Source organism: Pelobates fuscus, chromosome 2, assembly GCF_036172605.1.
Source record: "Pelobates fuscus isolate aPelFus1 chromosome 2, aPelFus1.pri, whole genome shotgun sequence".
In the NCBI taxonomy this organism is placed as follows: domain Eukaryota; kingdom Metazoa; phylum Chordata; class Amphibia; order Anura; family Pelobatidae; genus Pelobates; species Pelobates fuscus.
In genome coordinates, this window is record NC_086318.1 from 262,155,767 (window position 1) to 262,179,288 (window position 23,522).

General features: G+C 41.7%; 1 protein-coding gene across 3 annotated transcripts in view; it reads right to left on the reverse strand.

Moving 5' to 3' along the window:
* Positions 1–6,452: 6,452 nt before the first annotated feature.
* CEP43 (centrosomal protein 43) overlaps positions 6,453–23,522 on the reverse strand; it is a 57,580-nt gene continuing 40,510 nt past the window's right edge. For all 3 annotated transcript variants that reach the window (XM_063443365.1, XM_063443366.1, XM_063443364.1), the window contains 5 exons: positions 22,701–22,813; positions 22,305–22,373; positions 19,779–19,818; positions 17,572–17,665; positions 6,453–7,572 (listed from right to left, as the gene is read on the reverse strand). In XM_063443365.1, coding sequence (XP_063299435.1) covers positions 7,498–7,572; positions 17,572–17,665; positions 19,779–19,818; positions 22,305–22,373; positions 22,701–22,813 — 391 coding nt within the window. In that variant the 3' untranslated portion in view covers positions 6,453–7,497. The remainder of the gene's footprint in view (positions 7,573–17,571; positions 17,666–19,778; positions 19,819–22,304; positions 22,374–22,700; positions 22,814–23,522) is intronic.

The following is a 23,522-nucleotide window of genomic DNA, read 5'->3' on the forward strand; positions in this document are numbered from 1 at the left end:
TTTTGCCAACGAGGGTATATCTGGGAATCTTAGCAAAGGCTAAGGCTAAAAACACCTTGTGCATAAAAATGCTGCTATATCTTGGGAGGATAAAACATTCGATCACATATTTAGAGGTATTGCACCGCTTAATTTGTAATTATTGTTGTAGGAAGAATACTTTCACTTATTGGATTCTGGCGCCGATGACCTTTGTCAAGTTTTTCCTTCGCTAATGTCAGCAGATGGGGGACCGAATGTGCATGTGTGAATTAATGTTTTTCTACATTTCTTTTGCTTGATTCTGGATGTCCCCATGCAAAGTGTGAGGATGTCCAAGCTTTGTTTCACAGAGTGAAACTCTCTGAAACACCAAGCGCTTCAAGTGGCTATCTGGTAGTTTTTCTAAAACTAAGGGGGGCAGGGACGGTGCACCCAGACGCAGGGGCAGGTCCTGAACCTAATCTCAGGACGGGCACTGGTAGATTTTTTTTATAGGCACAATAACCACTACTGCCCTATGAAGTGGTTAGTGCCAGAAGCGCCGTGGTGCCCTCCCAGAGTAGTGGCAGATCCATGGGGGGCAATGGGGCAATTCCCCCCGAGAAAACCGACGGTCTCCCTCTCCCCTGCCAGCACATGCAGGCGCCAGCACTGCAATGTGCCTTCACGGACCGCAGGGCAGCCGGCAGGAGTGGGAGGAAGAGAGAGAGGACCCGGGAGCTGCGGGCTAGAGTTCACTCTCCCCACTGGGACCACCAGGGATCGAGAAGTGTCCCCCCACCCCCCTCCCTCAGTATAGGTAAGAAGGCAGGGGGGATATTTTGTATACCTAATTTAATTAAAAAAAAGCCCCCCTACCCTTCTTATCAAACACACTCATCTATACTTACCCCCCATATACACACATTGCCCCTCCCCTCTCACACATAGATACTGCCCCCATATACACTGCAATCCACACACATACACTGCCCCCCTCACTCACACACTGCAACCTTCACACACACACACCACTGCTCCTATGCCCTACTACAGCCCCATTTCCCAGCAGACCTCAGGTAAGTTGTCAAACTGTTCTTAAACGGTTTGACTACTTACTCTGGGTGGGGGTCCCGGCACTATTGGCACCATAACCACTACACTGAGCTGTAGTGGTTATTGTGTCTGGATTATTTAAATAATCTACAAGTGGGGCAGTAGTGGGGGGTTAGGAGCTGTAGTGTAGGATGCAGTGTGTATGTTTGAGGGATGTAGTGTATGTATGTGTGTGTGTGATTGTGAGGGTTACACTGTGTGGGGTGCAGTGTGTATGACTGTGGTTACAGTTTGTGGGGGTACAGTGTGTCATTGTTAGTTGTGCAGTATATGTGGGGTACAATGTATGTGAGTGTGAGGGTTACAGTGTGTGCGTGTGTGGGTGTAGGAGGGGTTCAATGTGTTAGGTGCAGTGTACGGGGTACAGTGTGTGATTGTGAGGGCTTCAGTGTGTATGTGTTATTGTGAGGGGTGCAGTGTGTGGGGTACAGTGTGTATGATTGTGAGGGGTGGGTTGTAGTGTGATAGAAGCTTTGCAAGCTAGGATAGGGGCCTAAAAAGGGAGGAGTTTTTTTTTTTTTTAACTCCCCCCCCCTTCCCCCCTGTTTGTTTCTTACCTGCATATTCCCTTTTGATTCGGTGGCACTGTAGGGGCTCTCAGCATTCACCTCTGCAGCTCACTGTGTGAAGGCTCTTCTCACGAGTCCCCGGCACCACATGGAATAGAGCATTGCCGTGGTAAGGCCGGCAACGCTCTAAAAGCCAGGACTCTGCAACAGCCGTAAATGTGGTGATCTTTTTTTTAAGAGGTGTTAAATATTAGATTTAGGTACAGAGTTTATTTTCAGATTCATGCTTTGAGTGTTGGAGTTTAAATGGTTACTTGCCTTCTATAGGCCAGTAAGAATGATTATATTAGAGCTGAAGGAGTGGTTACACAGTGTGCATCAGTAAACGTTTCCCCTGATCCTCCTCTAATGCATTTCCTGTGTGAGAGGGTTACTAGTGGGCAGATGGAGGAGTTGGGACAGCTCTATTACCCTCTATTACGGTTCCTGCAGGTCAGCGATTAAGACCCATGCCAAGCTTCCTGGTACTTAATTCTCTCCACCAGCCTATTTAATTGAACACTTTAGTGTTAGGAATACAATATGTATTCCTGCCTCCCAACAGTTCTGATTTTGGGGTCCTGTCGAGCTTTATTTTCCTGGTCTCCTACCCATTGTGGCATTGCTAGTAACATACTTGTGCCACCTGTTCAATGTTTAGGTTTCCAGACCCACTCCAAGTGCATGAAAATGTGATATGTATTTACTTTGTTTCAATTGCCACGCTGGTATCACCATGTCTGGCCCTGCCTCCATGGCTGAGATCATTAATCTTGATGATCTCAGCCACTCCAATGCTTTCCCATAGGAAAATATTGGGAGTATAATGTGATTGAGCAGCAAAGCACCACACTGTGCCAATCAGCATCTCCTCATAGAGATGCGTTGAATCAATTTTCTCAGAAAAGGCAGTGTTTATATTGAAACGCCTGCATGGACATGTCCTAGACACCAGAACTATTACAATTAGCTGTAGTGGTTCTGCTGACTATTGTATCCCTTTAAGTTCAAAAAAGCCACATTAGAAGTGCTGCACACAGGTGCCTACTCCGCCTAATGGGAAATCCGGCCCTGTAGCCTTCATAATACTGCCTTGTGGTAGATCACCATCATAGAGAACTTTAATCACAAACTGCATGCATCATTGCCAGCAACAATCACCCACCATCAACAGCAGATGCTTTAAATCTTAAATGTCACATTTCCAGCAGCTGGTCCCTCACCATCGTGTGATCCAGAGAGAGAGAAAGTTGTGATCACCAACTGCCATGTTCTGCGCATCAGGCCAACTAATTAGCAGATCAGCTCCTTATACTTAATATTCAAGATAATTGTGGGTATGCATAAATTTGGATAAATAATACATGGGCAACTTTCATACTACAGGAATATACAAAATATGTACTACATCGTAACCCCCAAAAGCCAAAAAAGTGCCATCAACAAGAGTGTACCTCACTTACACAAATAAAATACAGAGAAAACCAAAATAGTTTATACAATTCCAAAGTGTAGTATAAGCTAAAGGTGGGATAGCACACTAAATTTATAGAGGATACAACCTGTATTATAGAAGGTGATCTCTAGGTGATTTGGAAATATAAAATCACAAATGGTGAAGTATGCCAAAAGGACAGTGACTAAATCCAGGAGGTAGAAAACTTACAAGAAACACTGATGTTCTGCGCTTATCCCCCCCTCTGGGGTGTCTTTTAAGAAGTGGTGAAATTCTTCTTATGTGCTAAATCCTCAGAGAGATAAAAGAAATGTACATAGAGTAGTACTGTTAAAAAAAAATACAATGAATTACACTGATTGCACTTACATTCAAGCTGTAATCAGCTAGCACATCTCCACTAGCAAGTGGAACAAGATGGTAAATTCGTCCGCACACAAGTGGAGTAGTCAGATTCAGCAGAAAAGTACCGTATATACTCGAGTATAAGCCGAGGCCCCTAATTTTATCCCAAAAAACTGGGAAAACTTATTGACTCGAGTATAAGACTAGGGTGGGAAATGCAGCAGCTACTGGTAAATTTCTAAATAAAATTAGATCCTAAAAAAAATATATTAATTGAATATTTATTTACAGTGTGTGTATAATGAATGCAGTGTGTGCGTATGTGTGTGTGTATGAGTGCAGCGTGTGTGTATGAGTGCAGCGTGTGTGTATGAGTGCAGTGTGTGTGTGCATGAATGCAGTGTGTGTGTGCATGAATGCAGTGTGTGAATGCAGTGAATGCAGTGTGTGCAGGGCCGGTGCAAGGATATTTGCCGCCGTAGGCAAAACATTTTTTGCCGCCCCCTCCCCCCCCCCCATATGTCCTGACTTCCCCTCCTCCCTCAGTGGTCCTTACCTCCCCACCCCCGTGTTCCTTCAGTCCCCCCCCCCAGTGGTCCTGACTCACCCCTCCCCTAGTGGTCCTTACCCTCCCCTCCCCTAGTGGTCCTTACTTCCCCCTCCCCTCCCATAGTGGTCCTTATCCCACCCCCTCCCTCTCATAGTGGTCCTTATCCCCCTTCTCCCTCCCATAGTGTTCCTTATCCCCCCCATCCCTCCCATAGTGGTCCATATACCCCCCCCCCTCCCTCCCATAATGGTCCTTATACCCCCCCTCCCTCCCATAGTGGTCCTTATACCCCCCTCCCTCCAATAGTGGTCCTTATCCCCCCCCTCCCTCCCATAGTGGTCCTTATCCCCCCCTCCCTCCCATAGTGGTCCTTATACCCCCCTCCCTCCCATAGTGGTCCTTATACCCCCCTCCCTCCCATAGTGGTCCTTATCCCCCCCCCCCTCCCTCCCATAGCGGTCCTTATACCCCCCTCCCTCCCATAGCGGTCCTTATACCCCCCTCCCTCCCATAGTGGTCCTTAACCCACCCCCTCCCTCCCATAGTGGTCCTTATACCCCCCCCCCCTCCCATAGTGGTCCTTATACCCCCCCCCCCTCCCATAGTGGTCCTTATACCCCTTTTTTTTTATTATTAATTTTTTTTTTCTTATTTTATTTATATATTTTTTTTCGTCCCCCCTCCCTGCTTGATATATGGCAGGGAGGGGGGCTCTCCTTCCCTGGTGGTCCAGTGGCAGTTCAGTGGGGGGGAGAGGGGGGCTGGCAGAGCTGTAACTTACCTGTCCTGCAGCTCCTGTCAGCTCTCTCCTCCTCTGCGCCGTCCGTTCTGCTCTTCTGTCAGCTCCCAGTGTAAATCTCGCGAGAGCCGCGGCTCTCGCGAGACTTACACTGGGAGCTGACCGAGGTGCTGAACGGACGGCGCGGAGGAGGAGAGAGCTGACAGGAGCTGCAGGAAAGGTAAGTACAGCTCTGCCAGCCCCCCTCTCCCCCCAGTCTGTATTATGGCAATGCAAATTGCCATAATACAGACTCTGACTCGAGTATAAGCCGAGTTGGGGTTTTTCAGCCCAAAAAATGGGCTGAAAAACTCGGCTTATACTCGAGTATATACGGTATGCTAATAAAATACATACAAAATTAATAAAACCGGAAATAAAAATAGTCCAGGTACTCAATCCAACGCGTTTCGCCAGGATATGACTTCTTCAGGGATGTCATAATACATTACACTTCCAAGGACCTTAAAGGACCACTCTAGGCACCCAGACCACTTCAGCTTAATGAAGTGGTCTGGGTGCCAGGTCCAGCTAGGGTTAACCCATTTTTTTTATAAACATAGCAGTTTCAGAGAAACTGCTATGTTTATTAATGGGTTAAGCCTTCCCCCTAATCCTCTAGTGGCCGTCTCACTGACAGCCGCTAGAGGCGCTTGCGTGATTCTCACTGTGAAAATCACAGTGAGAGCACGCAAGCGTCCATAGGAAAGCATTGTAAATGCTTTCCTATGCGACCGGCTGAATGCGCGCAGCCAGCCGATGGGGCGGAACGGAGGCGGAGAGCTCCCCGCCCAGCGCTGGAAAAAGGTACGTTTTAACCCTTTTCCCCTTTCCAGAGCCGGGTGGGCGGGGGTCCCTGAGGGTGGGGGCACCCTCAGGGCACTATAGTGCCAGGAAAACTAGTGTTTTCCTGGCACTAGAGTGGTCCTTTAAGCAGTGGGAAGCAAAAAAAATATTGGTTTTACTGTTTTTCTTTCTTTCTTCTCCCGAGTTGTGGCTCTTGACTTCTAGTAACACTTGAAACGCAATTACTTTGGCCTGGGCATTAAGAGTTGCAGGTCAGTGCAAATCTCCTCCTATGATGATGTGGCAGCCTGGTCCTCCTCCTTCACAACAGTCAGTCTCTCTACTTTTAAATTATGATTTTTTTTCCCCTCTTGCAGGGACTTCTTTCCTTCTGCTTAATTTGCAGGATACTGCTTTCGAGAGTTTTCCCTTTTGATTGCAATATATGTAATGTTGTATGTATTAATAAAAACAAAATACAATAAAATATATTTACCACTAAATTACAATTCCCTTTATGTTCAGTGTGTTTAGTTGTTGACCAAATTGTTGATGTGGATTGCACTTCCCTCCACGCTTAGTCAATATCCTACATATAATTCCGTAGCAGGTATAAGCAGGACTGTTAATTTCTGTCCAACACTGTATGTTCATGCTTTATAGATAAGCTAAGCTATTTCAAACTGCAGGCTTGAAAGTAAGATGTAGGAAACCATTAGAGGTAAATAAAAAGATGTAGTAACATGAAATATCACATAGGATTAGTGTTTATGTTTATTAATTTGTAAACAGAAAAAACCCCAGCCATTTATTTTTATTTCATTAGGAATTATTTTATTGACATTTTGGTGGTGGTATTACTTAAAAAAAATAAAAAAAAATGATACTGTGCATTTGTTGTGCTAATTTCTAGCACAACTTGGTGAAAGACCTGGACATGCTGACTTATCTAAATTAGAAGAAAACATACCCTCAACTAAATCAGACTGTAATAATTTTCCAAATGACTTAAAATATTTTCTTCCTTTTGGGATCATCTTACAGTCATTTACTGATGTCACAATATTAACATGACACTCTCGATCCACTGAAGGTTGATTTGGCATGAGTAAGGAACAACTTGTTGAAACACTAGATGTACAAGACTGATTTAATATTAAAAGGACACTCCAAAGTTTGGTTTGCTAAAAAACTTTTTGTGTGAAGAATGTGTCCTCTTTTTTAATTTTACAGATTTGAATAGAAATGGAGACTTGTATAAATTAACCTGGTACCACCACTCTAGTTTTTAATCAGACAACCAGTTTGGTTCTCAAGAGGCAACAATTGCTCAGAGCACCTGCCTTGCAAAAACTGCTCATTGATCTGCATTGGGAAGTCTGATTTAATAGCCATGGAAAGTCTGGGCAGGGGATGAAGTAGAGGGCTTGAAAAGGCAGACAAGATAACTGCAAGCTGCTTTTAGATTTACCTCAATTAAGAAATGCATAATTAAATGCTTGCAAGTTTTAATTTGGAGTATTTCTACTAAACAGGGATTTTATTTTTTCAGTGGTTAACTCTCCAGAAATTTTACAGATAAAATGGGTTATAGATTCTGATGCAGTAGAGGTCCCATCAACTGGTAGCTTACCAATTCTATGCTCACATCCTAGTATATCTTGTGTGAAGCGCTATTGAATTTGAACTATTTACCTTTGTAGTTAAAACTTTTTATTTTTTTGTTTTTTTTATTTTTATTATGAAATTCTTGTCTTTGTGGCAGGTACCTTAAGAGTCTATTATTGACATTTCAGTTACTTGCTTTCAGGAGCCTTAAAAGGAGTAACAACATTTTTTGATATGTAATAAAAATAAAAAAAATCAGTAATAGTAATACATTCTAGAAGGGAAGTAAAAAAAATAATGTCTCTTGCCTAGTTTAGCTAATGTTAAATAAAGTAAAATATGGCGATATCTATGAAACTTCTTCCAAGTAATCTGCAACATCGCTTATCTGAGATATGGTGTGGTCCGTTGTTAGGTCATCAAGCTGCAAAATATAAATGAAAAGAAAGATGTGAAGAAAAAAAAAGCCACACAGATACAGCAGCAGCAGCCACTTAGAAAAAGAAAGAAAAAAATATTTATGCATTACATTAATGTACTTTTAATGTGCTTTTGTTCTAAAAAAAAATCTATTTTTGGGTGGAAAACACAATTCCAGTTCTGGAAATTGCAGAAAATCTAACAACCATTCATACACTGTTTAGGAATATGTAATAATTAATGGTAATATATTCTTATGTCGAACATAAAAGAATGAAATAAAATGTAAAACATTTTTGGCATCCACATTTTGGTTGCACAGAATATAAGAATTATTCCACATGTGTTGCTTCTAATGAGGATTGTGAAAGAGTACGTCAAAAATAGAATTATGCAAATTATTATTTTGCAACTTTAAATTGCACAGTTGCGCTTTTTTTTTTTTTTACAACTTTGCTTTGTTAACCTCTTCTATGTGACACTCATGTGTACATGATTGCCAGGGTCTTACAATCATTGCAAAATAAATTTCTTCATAGCAAATTAATTTTGTTTGCAATGACTGTACAGAGCCAGTGCTACCTTTCAATTGCCGGCTGTGCTGAGCTCCTTTGCAGTCCTCCATCCACCTTGCTACACAGGCTGGTAGGAAGATATAGAGATCTCCCTGCATGGTGCTGCACTGCTCACTCTGCAAGCTACCCTTTGGATGAGAGAAGCTAATCGCTAATAAACCAAACAAATCAATCAATGTGTGAGGAGGTTGTATTTCCTTGTTCAGGTCCCCCAGACGTTGCGTTGTTTTTCAGCATACAGTCTACTCCCCGCTCATTATCATTACGCATTCACTATAATCAGGCCTCTGTGGTCGGTCACTGTTTACCAAGTTTCATATAATTCAACTCCCGTCACAGGCACTTGGCAGATCTCACATATATTCCCAGTCCCTCAAGCAGTGAGAAGCACAGTGTGAAATCTTGCCTAAGTGCAGCACTCCCTCTCCTATCCATATTGATTGGCCCAAGTTCATGCACTTAATTAAATTCCTTTATTCTACTATCCTTACTTATCCTGTTGTGGACGTTTTAATGCTTAACCACAACATAGGTACGTTATGCTCTTATCTCAATTAGCACTTATGCCATACTGGACATATTCCCATTAGGATTCTCATTGTGTCTTTAGGTTCCTCTCTACAATATTCCTTTCTCAAGCTCAGCCGCACACTAGTTTGTCAAGGTATGTACGTTCCACATCATTTCATTACGTTTCTATTGCCCTACATTCCTTAGGGATAGATCAACTGGCTGTATAGGGTATTGTGTCCCGCGAGGCAAAAAAATCCTATCCTTACACAGAGGTATTCGCCCATTGGCCCAACTCATAGGTAGAGGCTTGTTTCAGCCTCTCCAGGTCATTAGATAGGGGCTTCATCTGTCATGGCCACTTGTTTGAATCTTTTACTTGTCAGCGAGATGCCAACATTCCCACCACTTCATTTGGTGGCCTCAGTCCCTTAGCCAAATTTATAGCTGGGGCCTCTCAGAGCCACTTGACATTTAGTACAGCCTCATCTTTCCCTTGTTTAGCCAACTGTTTCGCCATGCGGCACTAATCAAGCCGCCAGTTGATGCAGGGCTACACTATCACAACATGGACATCACATTTACGCTTTATTTCTTGGATCATACTACGTCTCACACCAAGGTAAAAAGAGGATATTTTGCCCCTGAGTTCCCCCGACAGTCCATCCACCCCAGACAAACCATACACTCCAGCCAAGAACCGGGATAGCACTATCCCGATCCCTTGAGATCCTGGACCATTCCCAAATTGCTGCTGAACAAAGACATAAGGCATATCATTCCCAGCTACAGCTTGGGAGCTTAACTGTACAGACTCATAATTGTCAACTCTGCATGGCGGAGATGCACACTACGATGACATACATCTTTTACCCTTAAATATGATAAACGACAGACTAAAGAAGTTAGAATCTTCTAACTCAAGAGTTCTTAACCCTCCCACTGAGTATCCTACTTTGTACCACTTACTTCCATCCTCTCAAGGTAACATCACCAGTTACAATCCAACACGTTGCATTTTATCACATTATTACTCCAGCACATTTAATTCCTTCGTCCATTAGGAACATACCCGAAGTCAAAGACATTAGTTTGGTTTCCTTGTTGAGTGCCTCCCAAAGACCTGATGGAGTACAAGGCATACTACTACGGACACTTGTCCGTAGATTTGAAGATAGGGACCCCAGACAGCACTTCTGACTATGTCCAAATTTCTTCTGGCTTTTGGTTTACATCTAATGATGCCCTCTCTTACACATCCCTACACTGTAGGGAACAACTGGACTTCTTTTTACAAGACCTATTGTATTTTTGGGTAAGGCGTTAATCTGTAACAATTTCAATACTGGTAGTTGCAGTTTCAGCTTGTAGATTATGCCACGTCTGCTCCCTGTTTCAGTGCCACGCCAAACTATGTGCCCTAAACGCCTTTTCCTAGGCAATGACTAACAGAAGTTAACATCGACAACTGGCCTTTTACTTCAACACTGACCCTTCCTCTCAACAAGTGAGTTATATTAAAAGTAGAGGAGAATGAGTTATATTAAAAGTAGAGGAATACTATACCCCGTACCAAAACCATGGCCCTACTTTTATCCCTGGGCTTTCCTCTATTCCAAGATAATCTTATAGCCCATCCAGCAGTCTAGCTTTCCTGGGCATAAAACTAGACTTGATATGGTTGCAGTACTGGCTCCTCGCGGACAGGGTCCGGCTTATCAGGGTGACACACGGTATCTACCCTCTTTTAGTAAACTGTGTCTCTCTTTGGACTATGCCCCAGCTTGACCGCTGCATGCCTGGGGGTCTCTACAGAGGTGCAGCAACATCACAATTTTACCTTGTCCACATTCACATACCAGACTGTCTCAAAATAGCAGTTGACGCTTTGACTCAATCACAATTTCAGGTATATATTTTTTTTTTTATTCTTTATTTTTGTAGTGCAGAAAAAATACATACAATTTTGTCATGCCCCAACAGCCAATGACAATAGATTCACAATAGATAGCTTACATGTAGTAGAGCAATGAGAAAGACATGCACAATTTTTAAAAAGGTATAACAGGGTTAATGACTTGCTTTGTACATTTTGTATGATTATAGGCATTATATAGACATTTCGGCAGGAGTATGCAACCTACGAGACAAAGCTTTGCTTAAAATGTCACATGAGCTGCACTATTTTATACGTTAACAGGTTGGTGCTATGAATGCCAGAAGATAAGCAAGTGTGATTAGTCATGCTAATTTATAATAGTCAACCAGTAATGGTAATAACGTGCTTCAACTTTTAGTGCCGATGCGAGCGTTTCAATAACATAACCTTTTCATGGCAGATCAAAACAGCACATTTTATAAGAGTAGTAAGTAGCAGTTGGAGACAGGAGTAAATCCCTAGGGATGCCCCAGGCCAGTGACCCTTAGAGCTTGGGACAGTAGTGCTATGCTATGCAGGCCTCAGCAAAGAGGGTTAACTTTAAAGCAATAGGCCGCATGTCTAGAGGTGCATTTACTGAGCAGCGTTATGGTAGCCTTCAGGGAACGATCAAGTAAGCCACCCTCGCCTCTGTTTGAAACCAAATAGTAACGTTATCCTGTATTGTGGCCAAGACATGTGTGTCGACAATGAGCTATACATATGTTTTAATTAAAGTTCCGATATACATGAAACGTGTTATGCCTGGAGAGCTGAGCGTTATAGACAATGCAGGATGAGAACAGGCTGTCTATTCATGTCATGTCGGTTATTATTGGAGCTATATGTCTGCCCTACTGCCGTTCCCTGCACTATGATAGCTAGGAAATAGAGAAGAATCAATTAGGAAATAAAAAAAACAAACAAACAAGGAGACAGGAGCTCAGAAGCCTGGCCTATAACAAAGTTAGTATAAATCAGAGCCAGTAATGGCTATCTAGAGCTTTTTCAGTAAGTCACCAGTCATCCGATTCCCCTGTTTTGGAAGAGCCAGGAACGTGATGGTGGGCATTGAATTGGGCTGTCTGCTCTGGGGGTCCTGAGTCCACCTTTCTGCATGCTCGGGCCCCTCCAACCCCAAAGTCCTGTGTGTTCCTTCACTGTGTCCACCAGCAAAATAGCAGAGTTGATTATCTGGGCTATGGTCTTCAAGCCTTCTCAGCGCCCGTAAGCAGTGCTGCCTGGTGAGATTCTCCTGGTAGGGCAGTGTGCAGGTGCGTTTTGGTGCCCCTCTGAGGTGTCGCACGGCGGAGCGCCGGGTGTGCGGTAAGGCGGGTTTGCGGCGATGTGGTGCTGTGGTGCTGCTTTACGTCTGGGTGCCCGGGGAGACCGCTGGTGAGGCGGGCGGCGGGGTGGACGCTTCTCCTTACTTGGCCCCTGTCTTATGTCGTCTCGGGGGGCTGCCGTTTCCACTTCATGTGGCATTGTGGCGGATGAGTGAAACGCTTTGGGTCTGCGCTCTAATCGCCTCCAAAAGTCTTCACAGATCTTATTGAACCTGGCCTCAAAGCCCTCTCTCCAGGCCTGCAGGGTCTCATGAGGTTGTGGCTCGGTGGCCATCTTGGTTACTGAATGCGAGCTTTGTTCCGACCAGATACTCCCCTGCTGTAGGTCTGAGGGTTTTTCCCACTGGGACCGGGATGACCCCCACCGGTCCAGAGGGGGGGGATGCAGGGTGTTGGTATAGTTGCTGCTCGGTTTGGTTCTCATGTTGCTGTTTCTCCCAGCCATCAGGCTGCCTGTCATGCTAGGCCTTAGGTATGGAGTGTGGCAGATCTCGATGGAAAGTCACTTTTTTGGTGTCCACGAGCTCCCACTCGATGCAGCAATGAGCCTCCGTTATGTTGGTCTGTAAAAACCACAATTATGACGAGTTTTCGTTGCTTTTAGGCTTAGCTGTGCCAGAGCTCTCTGCAAGTATGTCTGGCCAGCTCTGCTGTCAGGCCCCGCCCCTTTCAGGTATATTTTAAACACACCTGCCTAACGATCTACTATGACCTCAAACAATCCAGAACCTCATACTAGATTAGCACATCGCATAGCCAAGATAAATTTCGGCACTCTGTGCCAATATCTATCTGTAACGGTTCCCCAGCTGAGTATATCCGTTATAAATCTCCCGAGTCCCAAGCGCAGTAATGATTATAGCCCAAGTTCCCCCAAGTATCAACCTAAACTTGATGAAGGGGTAAAACTTATCTGGCCAACTTATTTACAAAATCAGGATGCTGGCTACAATTTACAGTGTCAGCATGACTAAGTATAAATTACATAAAATAAGAAAACACAAAAATATATAATAATAATAATATCACAAATGTTATATCCCCAGATAGCTTGGATCTAAGCGCCCAAGTTGTTCAAATAGCGCTCAGATCCATGCAGTGTAGGGGAAACACCACCGTGTCAAAGTTCTGACCGGCCGCACACATGGTCCTATGCCAAAAACAGTTCCAGGGCGTTGGGTGCTTTTGCAGCTCCTGTGGCCGCAATACAGTGTGCTCCGCCTGGCTCTTAGGTAGCGTTTGTTCCACTTAGTCTCGGGCAACTTCCCTCCAAAAAACGCTCTCCTGGCGGATTTCAAAGTCATTCAAAACCCCGGAGCAAGTTGTCCGGGAGCCGCACGGTCACCTCATACCAAAAACCGTTCCATAACATTCGCGGCTAAGTCCCGCTGAGGTGACCAGGAACCCACAAAGTCCTCATGCCGAATTTGGTTTCATAACGATCGCGGCTAGGTACCGCTGAGGACAAATCATGCGGTTCTTCATGCGAGCTAGTGTTCGGTTCAATTTGAATGAATGGAAAGTGCCGAACCAGGGGCACCCAGGGAAAGCTGCTAATGGTGGCTGGGGAGATTTAACTCCCGAACAGGGTCTTTGTATGTGGCCCATAGTCCTTGGGCAGGAGATAAGCTAGCAGGCTCCTCCAGGAGTTCGTGACAAACGCCCAGGGTAAGGAGCGTTTGTCACACTACCGTTCATATACCAAAGCTCTGGCAATTTCCAAAGCAGTTCACTTTTATATATTGTATCTTTAATCTGTACTCCATCGATACCTTGTGGCGTCCACATCCTTTTGCCACCTAACATAGAAACATAGATTTTGACGGCAGATAAGAACCATTCGGCCCATCTAGTCTGCCCAGTTTTCTAAATACTTTCATTAGTCCCTGGCCTTATCTTATAGTTAGGATAGCCTTATGCCTATCCCACGCATGCTTAAACTCCTTTACTGTGTTAACCTCTACCACTTCAGCTGGAAGGCTATTCCATGCATCCACTACCCTCTCAGTAAAGTAATACTTCCTGATATTATTTTTAAACCTTTGTCCCTCTAATTTAAGACTATGTCCTCTTGTTGTGGTAGTTTTTCTTCTTTTAAATATAGTCTCCTCCTTTACTGTGTTGATTCCCTTTATGTATTTAAATGTTTCTATTATATCCCCCCTGTCTCGTCTTTCCTCCAAGCTATACATGTTAAGATCCTTTAACCTTTCCTGGTAAGTTTTATCCTGCAATCCATGAACCAGTTTAGTAGCCCTTCTCTGAACTCTCTCTAAGGTATCAATATCCTTATGAAGATACGGTCTCCAGTACTGCGTACAATACTCCAAGTGAGGTCTCACCAGCGTTCTGTACAATGGCATGAGCACTTCTCTCTTTCTACTGCTAATACCTCTCCCTATACAACCAAGCATTCTGCTAACATTTCCTGCTGCTCTATTACATTGTCTGCCTACCTTTAAGTCATCAGAAACAATCACCCCTAAATCCCTTTCCTCAGTTAGGACTCTATCAAATATTCTGTACTCTGCTCTTTTTTTTTTTATGTCCAAGATGCATTATCTTGCACTTATCCACATTAAATGTCAGTTGCCACAACTCTGACCATTTTTCTAGTTTACCTAAATCATTTGCCATTTGGCTTATCCCTCCTGGAACATCAACCCAGTTACATATCTTAGTATCATCAGCAAAAAGACACACCTTACCATCAAGACCTTCTGCAATATCACTAATAAAAATATTAAAGAGAATGGGTCCAAGTACAGATCCCTGAGGTACCCCACTGGTGACAAGCCCCAGCTTCGAATATACTCCATTGACTACAACCCTCTGTTGCCTGTCACTCAGCCACTGCCTTACCCATTCAACAATATTGGAATCCAAACTTAAAGATTGCAGTTTATTGATAAACAGTGTCAAAAGCCTTACTAGGTAAGCAATGTCTACTGCACCACCCTGATCTATAATTTTAGTTACCCAATCAAAAAAAAATCAATAAGATTAGTTTGGCATGATCTCCCTGAAGTAAACCCATGTTGTCTCTGATCTTGAAATCCATGTGTTTTTAGATGTTCAACAATCCTATCCTTTAACATGGTTTCCATCACTTTCCCCACTACTGAAGTAAGGCTTACTGGCCTATAGTTGCCCGACTCCTCCCTATTACCTTTCTTGTGAATGGGCACAACATTCGCTAACTCCCAATCTTCTGGGACTACTCCTGTTATCAATGATTGGTTAAATAAATCTGTTAATGGTTTTGCTAGTACACCACTAAGCTCTTTTAATAGCTTTGGGTGTATTCCATCAGGTCCCATTGACTTATTTGTCTTTACTTTTGACAGTTGAAATAGAACCTCTTCCTCTGTAAACTCACGTGTAATAAATTACTCATTTATCCTTTTTCTTAACTGAGGTCCCTTTCCTTCATTTTCATCTGTAAATACTGAACAAAAATATTCATTGAGGCAGTCAGCTAGACCTTTATCCTCTTCTACATACCTTGCGCTTCTTTTGTTTTTAATCTAATTAATCCTTGTTTTACTTTACTTTTCTCATTTATGTATCTAAAAAAAAGTTTTGTCCCCCTTTTTACTGACTGTGCTATTTTCTCTTCTGTGTGTGATTTGGAAGCTCTTATAACTTGCTTAGCCTCTTTCTGCCTAATCTTATAGATCATTCTTCGACCATATTATTCCCCCCACCTGAACCCAGTTTATCCTGGCCCTGACGTACCGTACAACCATAGCCAGGCGTAATATTTTACAGCATGCAGTGCATCCCTTCCCTTAGGAAGTGACCAAGCGAATTTCCCTTAAGCAGTAGTACTGTTCAGAATGTACCACATGTGTCTACTATATTTACATATAGGCTAACTCACATCCACACAGGGATCAACGTTAGGACTCCTCTACCATCAGCCTACCCAGAATACAGAGCAAGCTATCTTTACTTTTAAAGCTGGGGCATTCTGGTGACACACTGCTCGTCACTTTAATGCATGCACTTGGGCATTTAACTTTACTCCGACACTTACTCTTATACGGCACTTAGACTTCGATGAAGAGCCTCATCATTATTTAGCCTCCTGTGCCAATATATCTAGCCAAGCTTTGAAGTCCTACCACCTTAACTGCCAGCTAGCCACGACCACTGTATTACTGGGATATGTCCTACGTGACACTCGACTAACAGTGAGCGCTTCCCCTATCGCCCCCTGCTTCTCGACTACTTTTTCTTTTCAAATAAAGAGGCTAGAATATTATTAATGGGACTTACAGCCCAGCAAGTTCTCTATACTCCTGTGGATATATGTCTGTACCCATGTGCTTACATATTTTGTCTTATATTGCCTTGTTATACTTATATTATATTCTCATGTATTTAAAAAAAAAAAAAAAAAAAAAAAAAGGGCAGCTATCTAGACATTTACTGATATAAACCTGCCATTGTTCGGAAGTGTATATTACTGAGAAATGTTCAAATTCTTCTGTATGATATGCTATGCACTACAAAAATAAAGAATTTAGAAAAAAAATAAAGTGTTAAACGGTTAAACTTTTTGCCCGCTTTATTTACAGGCCTACCTAAACATTGGGTTTGTCACACCGCAAGCGACTTATACCACCACCAATACTATTACTCGGCTTATTGTACCTGACCACAAATAAAAAATATATACTTTCTCACCCCTCTTGGTATTTTACTTTCCTCCCTCATTCTTGGTCCTCCACAAGAGGCATGGGAGTCTGAGGGTTCTGTACAGTATCTTAGCTGTTCCTAGAACTGCACTCTTCTGTAGATGATCCACATGGAATATCCTGAAGCCGCTCCTGCCAATTGGGGGAGTGCTCCTATCACAACTGGGACTACTACTGCCTTCAGTTTCCACATCCTTTCCAGCTCTTCTTTCAGTCCTTGGTATTTGTCAATCTTCTCACGTTCCTACTTCCTGAATATTGCTACGTCCACCAATACTGCAGTCTTCCGTTCCTTGTTTAACACCACAATATCAGATTGGTTGGCCAGTACTTGCTTATCTGTCAGGATCCAATAATCCAACAGGATCTTAGCCCTGTCATTCTCAACTACCCTATGTGGTATCTCCCATAGGGACTTAGGCAGGTCTATCCCTTTTTTGTGTAGAATTACCTTAGCAGTCCATCTTTGGAAGCCATCTTTGTGATGTACTAGTGGATGTTCTGTGTTTCATCCAGGACTGTGGCCTTGTTACGCATCAGGCCCAGACCTCTTTCCAGCTGGTGTAGGATTAGCAGTAAAATGGCTGATTGAAAAGGTCAAACTTTATAACTATATGAAATATGAATTCAGCCATTACTTAGTTTTATTTATTGTGTCCAAAACATCCTAAATTAAATTATGGAAATATTTTCATTACTATAATAATTTTTTCATAATTCAATTATGGGTCATGGGCATATATATATATGAATTGAAAAGAAACTCCTATTGGTTACTCAAAAAATGGTTTGGAAGTGCCTGGATACAAAGTACATAAACAAATGAAACAATATTTCATAGATATAGTAAAGACAAAATAAATAAAATAAAAATATCCAAAGTCTTTTTAACATATGTTCTCAATGCCACCACCGTACAGCAACAAAAGGGATCATGCTTACTCAGCTTACCTTGTCACTACCCAACAAGTCATCTACAGATAAATCTTCTTCATCTATTTCTTCTCCAATACTGACATCACTTTTATCTGACCTGTGACTGGTGCTGCAATGAAAATGGGAAATAAAAAGATTACGTGGACATGAGTGCTCTCTTGTTTTTTTTATGATTTGGAAGAAATGTGCACTTTTCATTGGTCCCACAATCTTGTGGAGATAATGAGTAAAGTATGAATAATAATAAAAAAATAATAATGGCATGGATACGGATTAAATTTTATTTAAAATTGGAAGGTGGAACTGAACAGGAGTATGATACTATGTGTCATTTCTTAACCAAAAATAAATGACAAGAATTACGGCACTGTCATCGTTTGACAAAGTAGTTTCTACTTTGTCTCACTATATCTTTTGACTGGGTTGGAATATTCAGTGAAATTCTAACAGTCAATATGAGTATTTCGTAAAGATTTAATCTTTATGAAATACTAATTTTGCTGGGGGTAGTGACAGTGCCGCTTTAAATGTTTATTTTTTATTATTAATAATAATAAAAATAACAGTGAACAGCAATTTTAAAGGGACGCGGACATTCAAAATAAACATTTATTTTTAATGTTACACTGTTCCTAATTTAGCATACAAGTTTTCCCCCCTTCCATTTTAAAACAAACACGCTGGTAGACAGTCCCTGCAGCCATTCCTCCCATGAGAATATAATTTGTCATTGCAATGCCGAAAGTATAATCTTTTAATTATGGAATGTCTTCACAAGTAAATATTTCTAGTGATGGTCTGACGGGCACTTGAAGAATTCCTAGTGAAAAATGTCAACAGTGCCATTTCTTACAAATGGCAAAGCTTAAAATTTGTTAGACTGCAGGGACAGGATCTTAGCAAAATTAAAAAAAATTACATTAAGATGTAGTAATTTTGATGTTAAGAGTGTCCCTTGGAGTTACTAGTACTACTGTTTTAAATGTTTTTACAAGCTGATAGGTCTTTGACACAATCAAAATTAGGTTAATATGCACTGCTAAAAGTTTACATACATAGTTACATAGCTGAAAAGAGACATGCGTCCATCAAGTTCAGCCTTTCTCACATGTGTTTTTGCTGTTGATCCAAAAAAACGCAAAAAAAATTAACTGGTTGAAGAGCCTCCAATTTTTCAAAAACTAGGGGGAAAAATTCTTCTTGACCCCAGAATGGCAGTCAGATCTCTCATTGGATCAAAAAGCTATAACCTCACTAATTAAAAATCATATCCCTGAATATTATGTTTTAGCAAGTCTTCATCCAATTGCTCTTTAACCCCTTAAGGACCAAACTTCTGGAATAAAAGGGAATCATGACGTGTCACACATGTCATGTGTCCTTAAGGGGTTAAACAAATGTATAGACTCTGATAAAATCACCTCTTTAGGCAGCAAATTCTACATTGTTCCTACTGTAAAAAAAAAAAACTTTTCCTTTTTCTTTGATTAAATCTCCTTTCCTCTAGTCTAAATGCATGACCTCATATCCTATGTAGTTTATAAATGGTTTGTACTGGCCCCGAATATATTTGTATAATGCCATCATATCCCCTATGAGGTGCCGGTTTTCCCAAATTGAAGAGATTCCACTTTAACTTTTCTTCATAATTAATATTTTCCATTATTTTTTATTAATTTTGAAGCCAGTCTCTGCACTTTTTCTAGTGCCATCCTTCTTTAGAACACGTGCCCATTATTGCACAGCATATTCAAGCTGTGGTCTTACCATTGATATTGAAAGAGGGAAATTTATATTCTCATCACGAGAATTAATGCCCCTACTTACACATGACAATACCTTACTGGCCTTAGCAATTGTAGATTGGCATTGCACATTGTTGCCTATAGCAATTCCCAAATCATTCTCATGTGTTGCTATCCATAATTCACAACTACTATTCACTAGGTTGCTTGTGCATTCTTTACCCCGAAGTGCATAACTTTGCATTTTTCTACTTAAAATTTCAACTGCAATTTGAATGCCAGGATCTAAATCACTCTGCAGCAAAGCAATATCCTGCTCACATTGTATTAGCTTACACAGTTTTTGTGTCATCTGCAAACACTTAAACATGACTTTCAATGCCTATTTCAAGATTATTTAGAAATGTTTAATAAAAGCGGTCCCACAACAGAATCCTGAGGGACACCACTTACTACCATAATAGATGTTGAGTTTACCTGTTGAAATCGTCAATGTAGTCATCTTCATTACCACCTCCTGAAAAAAAACAAAAAACATCAAACCAATGTACAATTACTTATATATGAACTTAAAATGATTGCTCTTTGATGCACACTTTGTATTGCCATGGGTTATACATACAAAAGTGTTTTGTTTTTTTTAAATAAATGCTAACTATACCCTGTGTTTGGAATAATGTTGAAAAGGAGGCCAATGTAAAAGGCAAGAAGAGGCTCCTTACCACTTTCAATAGAAGGGGTGTGGCCAGGGCACTCCTATCATATTCACTCATATTGGAACTGTCCTGTGTAATTATGTCACTGCGTGACCCCACATGTTCTTAATACTCTTCTGCCTAAAACAAATTGCTCTGTAACAAGAAATGATTAAAGGACCACTCTAGGCACCCAGACCACTTCAGCTTAATGAAGTGGTCTGGGTGCCAGGTCCAGCTAGGGTTAACCCATTTTTTTTATAAACATAGCAGTTTCAGAGAAACTGCTATGTTTATAAATGGGTTAAGCCTTCCCCCAAAGCCTCTAGCGGCTGTCTCATTGACAGCCGCTAGAGGCGCTTGCGTGATTCTCACTGTGAAAATCACAATGAGAGCACGCAAGCGTCCATAGGAAAGCATTGATAATGCTTTCCTATGCGACCAGCTGAATGCGCGCGCAGCTCTTGCCACGCGTGCGCATTTAGCCGACGAGGCGGAACGGAGGAGGAGAGCTCCAAGCCCAGCGCTGGAAAAAGGTAAGTTTTACCCCTTTTCCCCTTTCCAGAGCCCGGTGGGAGGGGGACCCTGAGGGTGGGGGCAGGAAAACTAGTGTTTTCCTGGCACTATAGTGGTCCTTTAACCCCTTAAGGACACATGACATGTGTGACATGTAATGATTCCCTTTTATTCCAGAAGTTTGGTCCTTAAGGGGTTAAATGATTCTACGGGACATCATATTTAGAGGGTGCTATAGTCCTGTAGAGCACTACTTAGTACATCTGCGGTCTTGTATTGTTATGGAAAACCATGGTGTTAAATAATAGATATTAATTTAAGTACATTAAAGATAGTAACTAACAATCAATTACTTTCATATTTATCAACATTATTACCAGGTTCCCATAATGGGCCACTAAAGACACCTTTATCACAACAAAGTCGTGTCGATGCACTGGATAAAGCAATGCTCACATTGCAGGGTTAGATATGCCTCTAGTTGAGGTCTTCCTGACAGTCATTGGAGGCACCAACGATGGGAGAACCATGTCAAACTCAGTTCTCAGAAGTAACCTCCATTTCAGTGGATAAGTACAGCATCGGCTGCGCATGCGCTTTTCTATGAGATGCATTGGATTGAACATTTAGAATCATCTGTGTGATGTCACAAGAGGTGAAAAAAAGGCTCCGGAAGAGCTGCAAAGGCTCAATCTGGGCAATCTGATTGAGTACTAGATTTGTTGGGAGGGCCCCCTAAGAGAAGTGTTTTTTTTGCAGTCAGATCTGCATACTGGTGTTTGGTAGGTAGAAGCCAACTGCGAACAGGCGCTCACCCAACACGCGTCTGCTCTGCTTTGATGTCATGCCCCGTCCCCTGGTTTGTTCTCATTTTAAAAGGGAGACGGTAGGCACTATAACTATTTTATCTCATTAAACTGTTTCTTGTGCCTCGAGTCCTCTGGCATTGTCCCTCCCTTCAGTGTTAAACCATTTGCGAGCAGTTTGACACTAAATGTGTCCCTGGCCACCCACAGCCTGGCCCCTACAGGAGGTTTGGCTAAGACAGAGATTACAAGCTGCTTTCTAGCCATATCAATTCATACTAGCAATGGGTAGCTGTGATAGGCCTAAAGTGGTTAACTGATATTCTCAACCAATCACAGCCACACATTGCTGTTCAGTTAATGCTTCCTCATTAGCCCAAGCAACACAGGGGGAATGGGCTCCTGGGAACTCTTGTTATGCATTAAAAACCGTTAATGCTGAATGGAAGGATGGCACCAGGTGCTCCCGACACTGGGCCTCATTGAAAGGAGGCAGTTCCAGTATCTTCAGTGTCCATTTAACCCCTTAACCCCTTAAGGACACACGACGTGTGTGACACGTCATGATTCCCTTTTATTCCAGAAGTTTGGTCCTTAAGGGGTTAAGGACACATGACGGAAATATTCCGTCATGATTCCCTTTTATTCCAGAAGTTGTGTCCTTAGTTGTGTTAATAAAAGGGCGATACTCTCCTTTCTGAGCGTGCAGCAGTAAAAAAAACATATTTTAAGAAAAACATTTTAAGCATTTTATTAGTACTACAATCTTGCAAGGGCTACTTTTAAAACACAATATGGTTTACTTCCTTGGAAATGAATGGGACACGTTTCCACAATATCCATTATAATTTAGGGGTGCATTTTGTATGTTTTGGTCGGTTCGTAAAGCACTTTCACAAAAAAATTATTCCATGACACCATAAAACACACCTTACGTAAGTCACTGCAAGTTATATTTAACATTTTTATATTAATGGATCACTTACCTAGCTCAAGAGATGCAACTTTGCCGCCTACAGTTTTAATGTCCTTCAAAGAGGTAAGATTGATCTCTCCTGTATATGAATAACATTATGAATGTTAGAACCTGGACAAATATATGAATAAAAAATAATGTAACACACTAAAGTCTCGATTTTATAATGTTGGATACGCTTTCCAAATTATTATTTACTTTAATAAAATGTTTTATTTTAATAAACTTTTAAAATGATTTAATATTCTGAAAAATATTATGTATTACTGAATTTGTAATATATTTATATTTTTGATATATTGATACAATGTTTATATATTCTATATTTTGGGATATTTTAATGTGTTGAAAAATAATTTTAAAAGATCTAAAAAGGCCTGATATTGAAATTCTTCAATAAACTTACGATCAGATTCTTTGGAATTTAGACCTGCAGAGTGTGAACTTTTCTCAAATATTAATGGTGGTGAATAAGATCGAGCAGAAAGGTGTTCATCAAATTTGCCTTGTTCATTTTTACTAAAGAAAGCAAAAATATACACACAAGTTAATATATAATTTGTACTACAATTACACCATACAGCATAGATTGCAGTCCAGGAAACAGGTACCACAATAACTGTAGAAAGGTAACTGATAGAACAGTGTATTTCACTTCTAGAAACACCTGTGTTTTTACTATTTCTTTTCTAGCAGATTAAAAGTGAAAACAATAATCAACTATAGCAAGCGTTTTCACAAACTAATATTCTCACATCGTTTCTACGTCAATTAGGGTTGCACCGAAATTAAAATTCTGGGGCGAAACCGAAAATTCAGGAAGTCCTTGGCCGAAAATGACTTTTTCCCCTCAAATTATTTAATAATAAAAAAAAAGTTATTTTCCCAAAAGTTTTAGTAATATTAGACTTTTTAATGAATTTACTTAATCTAATATGAAAAAATACCCTTCTCTTTTAGTGGTCCCCCCGCTTAATGTTTCTCTCCCCCCTGTCCCATAGTGTTCTCCCCCCCCGCCCCCCTGTCCCATAGTGTTCTCCCCCCCCCCGCCCCCCTCCCCCATAGTGTTCTTCCCCCTCCCTCCCCCTCCCCCATAGTGTTCTTCCCCCTCCCTCCCCCTCCCCCATAGAGTTCTTCCCCCCCTCCCCCATAGTGTTCTTCCCCCCCCTCCCCCTCCCCCATAGAGTTCTTCCCCCCCTCCCCCATAGTGTTCTTCCCCCCCCTCCCC